The following is an 11592-nucleotide window of genomic DNA, read 5'->3' on the forward strand; positions in this document are numbered from 1 at the left end:
TTTTCTGGCAAATTTGTTAATGTTGTTAATGGGTTCTTTCTATTGACTTGATTGGAGTAACAATTGTTTATGTTGTTAATGGGTTCTTTCTATTTACATGATTGGAGTATGAGGAGAGTAGTGCATGGGGTGATCCAGTACACTAGTAGTCTAGTTTGTCATTAGTGAGAGTTAATAAAATGGATAATCCACAGAGGAAAAATGTGTCATTCATCTTAGAGACCATGTTTAGAAATCAGAACCTATCTCTAGACATCCAACTCCAACAAATGAGAGACCTTTGTTACGTGAACTCCAATTTCTAAATTAAACATTTGTTAAGATGACCAAATCCGTATCATATCTAAACTATTTCTGTGATCATCCTCTACTAAATTTTTTGTGACTTTAGCTCTCATTTCTAGCCATCAGATAAACAACCTCTACAAAATACATCTCTGTTCTAACCTAATATGCATAAGGTAGTAATAATCTGATGCCTTTTTTTCGATGAATTTTCTATAGTTAGGTTATGTCTTCCCAGCTTGATTCTGCTAAGCTATGGTACGACTGTGTTTGACCTCCTTTTGACTAACATTGATCAAATAAAAACATACAGAGTAAGTGTTAGCTCTAATTGTAATCTCAGTCTGCAAATATTACCGTTACATATATCTGAATTTCCTTATGTAAATCTGGTTATACTGAAGTCCAACAGATGATGCACCTATCCACTATGTTCCTGCTTATTCCCTTTTCTTTTCAAGTAACTCAAATTCTATAAGATATCATTCTTGTATCCATTTAGGAAATTTATTGGATCAATTTTTCATTTTAATGTAGTATAACTAACTTAAGTTACCAGAAAATCAATCTACAAAGGAGCTCATTCTTTTAGCTGCCAGAAAGCTTCACAAGTTTGGATCATTGAAATTATATTTGAGTGAAATGTGAGCTACAGGCTAACCATCATAGGCTAAAGGAAGCAAGTGTTTATTTCAAATGCTTCACTAAAAAACTATAATCGAAAGGTTTATGGCAAGTTTGAATTGTTTCATCATGATGGTTGACTTTGAACTTTATTCAATCATATTGCCGTCTTTGTTGACTGTACTGGCTCATTAACTCTTTAGTGAAAATGAAGACCGAGAACTCTTTAAATTTTATTATTATGTGTTTTTATATATGGTATCTTCTGATTCAGAAATGACTATTCCGGAGCATAAAAAATGGGTGATAAATAGACTTCTTCCTGGTAAAGTGGCATGTACAGATGAATTATACATCAGTATTCTAATTCCCTCAATTGTAGCTACGACGACTCCAACTACTAATATATTCCAATTACTAGTCTGCCCTAGGATTGTAGCCAAGGCATTTGCTGTATAAAAACCTCGGAGAAGCAGAAATACTTTCACAGGAAAATTTTTCCGAGCTGAATTAAGCTTTTCCAAGAACTGCCTACCTTCAGCACCTACTATCCTTCCCAAATGACTTCCACCTAGATCACGACCATTGCCGTTGAGGCCATCTTGATCATCACTACTGGGAATTCTTCCTGTATCCAGAGCAAATGTTATTCTTGAACCACGTATTCTTGTTCGGGACCTAATATTAGGAGATGGCATATATTTTAGACCAATCTTTGAAATTTGTTCAATTACTTCTAGACTGTTGGAGAAATCCAGGATAGGTGAACTTCTTGAAACTACAAGCATTTATCCAAGGCTTTCATTCTCGGTTACTGGCAAAGACTGCAACATGATTGCATTCATTTTATATGCCATGAACTTAAGAAATCTTGATTCAATAACCCCACAACAATTGACTGTTAGCCTTTTACCTATGCGTCTAGAGAAAGATGAAACTCTATTTAATTCAGCTTTTATTGAGTTTCTGGGATAAAAATTATGGGTTTATGGGTATGGGGGAGAATGGTTGTAGAGCCACACAGAGAGAAGGTGTGACCTTAGACGGCGACCCATACTATTGATAGAATATGGACCAGAGAAGAGAACATCGTCTCTATCCTGCGTATCTTGGAACTTCACTATGTAAATGCCATCATCATGATAGTATAACTCAGGTTCAACAACAAACTTCCAATAGCGAGCTATATAGTTTCGCATTTACAAGAAAGCAGGAGCCTTTCCAAACGTGGATACTACAAAGACATTATTCCATTCATGTGTTTGCTTTTTAATTTTAGGTGTTTCTAATATTACCACAGGTCTATCGTCAATAACAGTTGGGGGTTTAAAATTAAGAGCCATACTAGATAATGTTGTACGGTTAAAGGTGAACAAGTTGGACCAAGCATTCCCCTCCTTCTTGGCAGAACCTTCCCCAAATTGAGTTGTCGAGCTACTCCATGAATCCCTTGGTGTGTCATCACAATTTTCTGATTCATACCCATCTGTCAAGTGTTGTGTGACACTTTCAATTCATCTTGATTCATATTTTCTTATATTACTTGGCTAGTAGAACCAATTTCCCTTGTCCATTTCCCATATCCCGCATCGCCAGTAGCAACAACACCCACAGTCAAGCTAGGGCTAGGTGGAGCTATGGTGATTTTAGTCAAGTTTTCTTGTACTCTAGTATTCATACTAGTTGTCATTCCGCTTCGATTCATTTCCACCTGTGATATTCCCCTTACCACACATTTTCCAACCAAATCTTCCGTGGTTGGGGAGGTCCTAATTATCAAGTGGACCTCATTTCTAGGTCTGCCTTTTCCTTGCTTTGCCATCGAAATGGTATTGGTGCATGTTAGCAAAGAGAGCTAAGATGTACACCTTCTAGTGATTTCCTTCTTAAAACATTCTTTCCTTCTAATTAACTTAATTACTATTTTGCAGTAATCTAACAAAAATGCAATTATCTATGTAATTATCATTTATAGGCAACCAAAGGGGGTGACCCAGGGATTGAGTATTGATAGTAGTGTTCCGTTAATTGTTGGAGTTTTGGCTATCGTTAGGACTCTTTACAGTCCCAATAAGCTCTTAGGTATGCCTTGATATGTGGTGCCCCATAGAAGGTATGAATTTGATTTCTCCAGGCTGGTATACAGTTTTGAATTTGAGATAGTTTTTAAATTGTGTAATTGTCCGCTGGTAGCATGTTGATTCACTTGAGAAAAAGAGTTCAATAAAATAATTATGTTTATCATAGCTTCACTTGATGTAATGTCCAGGCGTGAGCGCTCATCTTAATGAACAGTTAAGACATCTGTGTATGGAGCACTACATATGTAAGTAGACAAAAATAAATAATAGATAGTATAACAAATTCATGATCTTTTTTATTTTCATTACCCAGGAAAAAAAATGCAAATCAAGAACGAGAATGAAACCAAGTTCTGGTAAGGTTAAACTATGGTGTCCATATCTGTATATTGGTTCTTCGTTTAAGTATAGAACTCAAGAGGAGTGTTTAGTAGTTTTCTCATCGTCTCTCTCTTGGCCCTATAACATCAAATCAAAACCAAAGAGATTATGATTCAAAGGCTTACCTGGCACTGTAATACCGTAGAGATTAAAATCCCCCATCAGTTTTCATAAGTTAACATCCTGATAGACAAGAAGAACAAACTTAAAATACCATTGTTTGTTGATAGAACAATTCAGACAATTAGACGACCCTCTATGTAGGGATACATTAATCTAGTGTAGTTCTCAAGAATGTAGCCGCATCAGTAGATAAGTATATATTAGTATATATCAGGAATGTAAATTTTGTAATAGCAGATTAAAGAGGTCAAAAGATGTAAATATTATTTTTTCCACATAATTTTTGCATAATTGTACTCGTTCAGTAGATGTATCAGCGACCTAACTAGCTACTTAGATATTGATGAAGTTTATAGGATTTCTTCCCTAAAGAAGGAATAGGAACCTGTTTGCATTTACCTAATGAATAGATTAGCGATCAAACACTGACTAAGAAGAAAAAGGCCGGATTACCCTTACTTTTTAGGTTATCACAACAATTTCATCAAGCATGGCTGGTCTTCAATTATTAAGCTTTAGTGGCTGATATAAAGGTTAATAATGTTTGTAAGCTGGGCTATTGGTCTTTGTTGTTGTCTTCTAATTCATATTTAAAAATATACAAATTTCTTTTGTTGTCATCTGGTTCAATAATTTACTGTTGATTAAGTGCTATGAAAATGAGAAGTTAGTCTATTAATAATGTAGCAGCAGTTAGTCTATAATCTAATATAATTTATTCTAATAATATGTTTCTTATCACTTTTTATGGTCTGGCTTAACATATCCTTATGCAGAATGAGTTTGAAAGAAAGAAACAAGAAATATTAGTTGTTCAAAGTGCATCAGCTGTGGATGGAGAAACTAATTCATCTAGTCAGCCGGCTCAGTTAAATGAAATGGATATCTGGGTACAATATGTTGGTGGAAAGAAAAAAGGAAGAGTCAAAGGTCTTGGCTCCCTAGGTCGAAGTGTAAAGCCAACTAACAGTTCAACTTCAACTTTGCCAAAAGAAATTGATGAGATGATTAAGTCTCAGGTTGATGCTTCAAATGCTGATTTGTATGCTCAGTTGCAGAATGAGCGAAAGAAAAATAAGAGGATGAGAAAGGAGTTATACTTGTTGATGAAACATGTATACAACAAATCATCTTCAAATGATGAATATCCATCTCAAGAAGACTACCAAGCTTTTGAGGATGAAAGTTATGATGACTCTGACGACGTGAATGGAAGTGATAATCCCGATAACGTGAATGAAAGTGATTTCGACCCTGATGGTTGGAAGTTTTATTGAGGATTCAAGTTTGAAATATTTTGTCTTGGACCATTTAAGAATCATACATTATTGATGTGGATGTTTTGAATTATGTTTTTTGTTAGCTATAATGGTTCACATTAAACTTGTTTTGAATGATGTTTTTGAGAATTATTGAAGGTTTTAAATAGATTTTTGATTAATTGTGAGATGTTTCTAGTAATTTCCGTGTGAATTATTTTCGTGAAAATCCGTAGGTAAAATTCCTTTTTAATGAAATTTTACCAAATAATTCATTCAAAATTTTGCTAATTAATTGCAAATAAATTCGCAAATAACGTACCTGCAGATTTATTTCCGTAGCTAATTACCTAGGAATTTACTTGGCAATCTTCATGGGGAATAATTTGTGATTTTTTTTTTGTGGAAATCCGCAGGCAAAATCCTTTTTTTAATGAAATTTTATCAAATAATTCATGAAAAATTTTGATAGTTAATCGCAAATATATCCGCAAATAACGTACCTGCGGATTTATTTCCGTAGCTAAATTACCTAGGGATTTACTTAGCAATCTTCGTGGGGAATAATTTGTGTTTTTTTCTTGAAAATCCACAGCTAAAATTCCTTTTTTATGAAATTTTACCAAATAATTCATGCAAAATTTTGATAGTCAATCGCAAATAACGTACCTACGGATTTATTTCCGCAACTAAATTTCCTAGGGATTTACTTGAAAATCTTCGTGGGGAATAATTTGTGATTTTTTTCATGAAAATCTGCAGGTAAAATTCTTTTTTATGAAATTTTACCAAATAATTCATGCAAAATTTTGATAGCTAATCGCAAATAAATCCGCAAATAACTTACCTGCGGATTTATTTTCGCAGCTAATTACCTAGGAATTTTATAAATCCGCAGGTAATAATTACCTACGAAGATATTTCCCTTGGATTATAATTGGTAAGAAAATCCGCAGGTAATCAAATTACTTAGGAATTTTACCACATCCCTATGAAATCCCCAGGTAATAAGCAGTTTTCTTATAGTGGAAATAACAAGAACTTAGCTTTAATTTGCATCTAAAGGAATACCCACGTTTGGAAACTTCACTGCATCCTCATTACCTTCTGTGGAGCTACATCTGCAATATAGTTCTCTAATTCAACAGTTGCAAGCTAATAAGGATAAAACTCCCATTCAATGTCGATGACTGTCAGTGACTCTAGCTAGAACCAACAACAATAACACATTCCATGTAACTCCACAAACAAGTGAAGTTTGGAAATGATAGAGTGTACTTATCTCTTTCTATTTCTTTTCTATAAATGGAACGTTAAAAAATCATTATATTATAATCTAGAAATTATAAAAAAAATAAAATAAGGGATACGTTACCCCTACCTTGGGAGGTAGAGACGATTTGCTTCCTTGTTTGTTTAGTTTTGGATGAATTTGGTCTCTATGTACCTATAGACATGCTTTTGATTTTAATAAACTTGTGACCAATGTGGTCATTTTGATTCTTAAAAAATTGTTCCTTCTGTTTCAATTCGTTTGGTCTATTTTGATTTAGCACAAAGTTTAATAATTTTTTTTTTTTTATGATCTAAATTAAAGATATATATGCTAAATGGATTAAAATTCTCTTTAATTTTACGATCTGAAACTGGTCATGTGAAAAGTTAAAATTAAAAGATTGTAAAAAAGTAAAGAGAATCATTCTTTTTCAAACAAACTAAACAAGCAAGTAGGTCAAATAAATTAAAACGAAGGAAGTAGTTGATTTTTCAAATCTTACTAAATATTTTGTAGAAAATGATTACAGTATTAATGCAGACATAATGACAATACTAATGGTGTGGCTTCTCTGCAACAAAACTCATACACCAAACCTCATTCAATGTGGACACAAGAACTCTTTATTTTTCGCATTTAGCTAAAATTTGTGGGTAATCCTCCTCACAAAGTGTTAAAAAGTAAGTACTAATCCATTTGTTCGCTTTTACTTATCACTAATTTTCTAATTGCATTTCTACTTTTACTTGTCATTTTGAACATATCAAGAAAAAATAACTTATTTTTTCTTATTTAACCCTTCACATTAATTGTCTTTTCTTCAAATTAATTTCAAGACATACAGTGTAAACATCATTTAATAGTGTAATATGGTAAAATAATTATGTTATTAAGTAAACATTATTTAATAGAGGTACTATGGTAAAATAGTTATGTTATTAATTATTTTTCTTAATGAATATGATATGTAAAAGCAAACGGAGGAAGTAATACTTTTCATCTTGGAATTTTAAATCGAAAGTATGTCAAATATACTAACACTCATTTTAGGAATATATATATCCAACAATCGGATTAGTCTACATATAACACTCAATTTTAGGAATATGTTCATCAACCAAATTAATCTACACATAACACTCATTTTTGGTACAGAAAACGTCATTTATGACCAAAAAATACTTTGAAGGGAGGGAGTACTTTCTTTTTTGACTCCTATTCATGATAACATGGGCTTTAATAGTTTAGTCTATAGCAGAAACTAAATTTGAAGGTAGATGTTAAGTCATATTTTTATAAGATTTTATTAATAGACGAGTTAAATATATTATTAATTTTTTTATAATTTTATTTTGTTATTATCGTTGAACGTTTTTTTGTTTACCTTGTATGACTCCAACAACATGCTTATAATTTAAGTTCAACCATATTATACGGGTACATCAACAATTGGGACTCATTGCATTGACACAATTCACGTGAACATCGATAAAAGTACTATGTCGTTGGATCGACTTATAGGCAATGTTGATCAATTTAGAACACTAATTTTGTCTTAAACGTGTTTTAGGATTGATTTTAGATAACAATTTCTCAAGAAAAATAAAATAAGACACATAAAATAGCAAAAAATAGTAGGTTTATGTCGATTTAGGTTCCTTCTAATTCCAATCGAAAACGTATGATACACGTGCAACGCACGTATCCTAAACTAGTGGACTCTAAAATCATGAAAAATATGGATATTATTAAAAGTGGAAATTAAAGAGGTGTGAATTACAAATAATTACTCCTTATAAATATAAAAAATAAAAAAATATTTAGAATGTTAAAAGATATTTATCATTTTTATAATTGTAATTAGTAGAAGGCAATAAAAGGAAAAGAAACAGAAAATAAATTTTTTGGCCAAAATGAAGTTTCACGTCATACATTTTACTCTAAATTTTGTATATAAATAAATATATATTCACAAAAAATAAAGTGGAAACTTAAAGAAGAGTAATGAAAATAAAAAAAAGAAATATGAAAGCACGACTGGAGTGGCTTCAATTCTTCATCATTAATTTATATAATACTTAACACAATAATTAATATAATAACTTATACACAATAAATTAATATGATTTTTAAAAAATTTAATGAGACTTAACAAATAGGATAGAATATGGTTAATGTTATAAATATATTATCATATATAGTGAATGTTTATTTTACCAGATATAGTAAATACCTACTTTACCATATATTGCGTATGTTTATTTATGGAAAAGTTGCAAACCCAAGGTTAGTTTTTCCTTATAAATAAAGGGGTTCTTCCTTCATTGTATATCATCTTCAAGGATGCAATTTCATCCGTCAAGAGAAATAAAGAAGTCTCCTCTCTTCATTTTTCTTCTTCTTTACTTTATATTTCATAACACGTTATCAGCACGAGACTCTGCCTTGAGCACTTAAAGCTGTTGAAAAAAATGTCAGATGGTATCTTTCTTTTTATGTTCAAGTTAATATTCTTGTAATATTATATAGTAGAAGATATCACAAGTCTTTAATACTATCACCAATTTTAAGAGAAAAAAAAGATATAAACATATGGATATGCATATAAGATAATCGTCTCTGATAGTTGGCCAAATAGTTTGAATTTTAAGTTATTCTTTTGCCAGGACAATTGATTAAATGTCAATCCTTATATGCACGTATAGTTATTCATTATTCATGAGATTGTGCCCGCAAAACATCACAATTTGTCCATTTAACTCTTATATATATTCCTTTAGTTCGTCTTATGCCGGCAGAAAATTTTATGAATTGTTTGGTTTTGCTATGTGGTTTTACATAGCCTGAAGTCGTACTTCACAATTCTGAAGCACCAATATTTAAAAGTTCCCATAAGTAGTATTTGGTGTGGTTAATACATCAATTTCCAATTGATACGATATACTACGATGATACGATGTTGGGTTAAAGTCCCATCGATTTATGCCTAAGACGCTTTTATATGGATAAGATATTGAGTTTGAATTGTCTCAATACACCATAATGATTATATTATGATGGCTAAGATAATATTTGATGAAAAATCACAATATCCCATTGATATGCTCCATGAAGTGAATATGGTAGTAATATGTGATGAATCTGAAAGTGACAACTTGCTCCATTCTTGAAGTGAATACGGTAGCAGTGCATAATATATCTTAAAGAAGACAAGTGATGATATTTTCATGTATTTATTGATTTAAATTAACTGTTGAAGTTGTTTTATAGCTTGTTCTTTTTGATGAGCTTATTCTATCTTTTATTATTTCTAAATCTTCTTCTATGTCTATATTTTTTAACTATAATCATTATTATCAATTGTTTTTACGAATTGTTCAAAAGGACTTTCTACTTGTATTTTATTAATTTTATTTTTTCCTGTTATTTTATGTTTGTTGTTAATACATATAGATTCTTACATCTTGCTGTAAATATTTTTACTTCCTGGGGTTAGTTCTATTCCTGATATTTTCTAATATAATACTAATGATTTATCTATATTTTTATCTGTTATTGCTACTGAATAATTCGCACTTATTTTAAATTTAAATTTTTGGTATATTAAATTTCCTTTTATGGCAGTTATTATACTTTTTTCTATAGGTTTTAAAATTCTATCATCTGCTAAATATAATTCTATTGATGTATCTATTCTTTCTCTAAAATATGTTTTTTTTAATATCTCTGTTCCTCCAAGGTGTACTTATTTTATTGGGTCTTTACTTTTTATATAGTTTATTTCTTTATTAATTATTCTTTTTGTTACTAGTGGTATACTAGCTCTTTCTTTTGTATATCTACAGTCTATTACATGTTCCTTTTAGCTTACTACGTAGTATTCTTCCTTTTTTCTACTAAATATATTTTTTATTGTTGATATTTTAAATATTTTTTCTACACTTAAATCTAACTCTTTTCCTTTTATTTCATCAAATATATTATTATCAAATATTATTTTTTGGTCTGTTCCTTCTTCATTTAAATATTCTTCCTTTGTTATTATTTTTATATCTTCTTCAGTTATTTGGTTTATATCTTCTTCGGTCATTTAATTCATCTAACTCACTATCTATTTGTTATTTGGTTCATTCTCCGAAATTTCATATATACTATCTTCACTTTCTAATTCATAATCTATACAATCTATCTGCATATATTCTGTATTTTCTATTTTTATTTCTGATATTTGTTTCTTTTTTGAGTTTTTTTGGTAATTTACAATCTGTAGCTAAATGTTCTAGTTTTCCACAACTATAACAAGTACATTCTTTTATAAATTTCTTTTTCCTATATGGTCTTTTATGTTTATAATTTTTTACATAATATCTTTTTCTTGGTTTCTTAAACTTATATTTTGATTTCTTGTTTTTCTTATATTTCTTATGTCTTTTTCTTTTCTTATAATATCTTTCTTCACATCCAAATTGAGGTGTGATTTTATCTTTGCAACATGTTAAATTTCTTATTAATGTCTTTTCCATTTTTATTTCTTCTGTATATTTTTCTCATAGATTTCTATACCATTGTTGTAAAAATTTTATCCTTGTTCCTAGGGTATCTACTATTTTTGCTTCATCCCAACTCATTTTTATTTTTGAACTAAATGATTCGGGTAATTTACTATAATATAATCTTCTTATTTCTTTACTTTATTCTATATTATATGTTCCTTTATAATAATATTCTTTAAATGCGCACGTATACTCATCTATATAGCACATATTACATATTACTAATTTTAACATTAAATTTCTATTTGTATCTTTTTCTTTATTTTGTTCCTCTTCTTCTATTGTTAGACTGCTAAATTTCTCTCTTACAGCTATTTCATATTTTTTCAATATTTCTGTTGATAATATTTTAGTAGTTGCTGATGTTCATTCTGTTTTAGTATCAGATCTTAATACTTTTTTACTTGCTTCGGCTAGGTTTAAAAACCATAATTTTACTGTTCCTAGTAATGTCTTTTCTATATATTCTGGTGTGTTTGTTGTATCTATTTTATTATCTAATAATTGTTTTGACATATATCCTACCCATAGTTGTATTGCTTTATTTGTGTCTATTACACAGCCTAAATCCAAAAAGTTGTAATTGATTATTTGTTTTAGTGTCCATTTATTATATTCATCCTTTGGATTATATCTTTTAAACTTATTTTTGTAATTATATGTTGGTTTTCTTATTTCTGGTGCACTAGATATTATATTTTTATCTAGAGTATTTACTTCTGTATTTATTAGTTCTAGATTTTTTCTTTATTAATTACTTATTGTTCTTCATTAATTTCTAGTTTTTCTATGTTTTCTAGAATTTCTGTATATGTTTCACTATCTTCCGAATCATAATTATCTGTTTCTTCAGCATCTATTATATTTATTTCAAATTCACTGGTTTTTGGTTCTTTATTTTTTATTTCTAATTTTAAATTGATTTATCTCGTTTAATAATTTTTGTTCTTTATCTTTTTCTTCTTTTTCTTTCTGTCTTTTTTCATACAAATCTTTTAGCATTTGTAGTT

The 11592-nt window shown here is 29.9% G+C and overlaps 1 protein-coding gene and 1 pseudogene across 1 annotated transcript; one reads left to right on the forward strand and one right to left on the reverse strand.

Moving 5' to 3' along the window:
* Nucleotides 1–1148: 1148 nt before the first annotated feature.
* Nucleotides 1149–1766, reverse strand: LOC124888838 (annotated as a pseudogene).
* A 2606-nt stretch (nucleotides 1767–4372) lies between these two features.
* Nucleotides 4373–4771, forward strand: LOC107846486. Its single transcript, XM_016690868.2, has one exon. The coding sequence runs from the start codon at nucleotides 4373–4375 to the stop codon at nucleotides 4769–4771; it is 399 nt and encodes a 132-aa protein (XP_016546354.2).
* The last annotated feature ends 6821 nt before the right edge of the window (nucleotides 4772–11592 follow it).

This window comes from Capsicum annuum, chromosome 11 (genome assembly GCF_002878395.1).
Source record: "Capsicum annuum cultivar UCD-10X-F1 chromosome 11, UCD10Xv1.1, whole genome shotgun sequence".
Lineage (NCBI taxonomy): Eukaryota > Viridiplantae > Streptophyta > Magnoliopsida > Solanales > Solanaceae > Capsicum > Capsicum annuum.

Excerpts from the sequence above, each read along its gene's own strand:
- LOC107846486 (XM_016690868.2), top strand. The coding sequence starts at position 4,373 with ATGGATATCTGGGTACAATATGTTGGTGGAAAGAAAAAAGGAAGAGTC.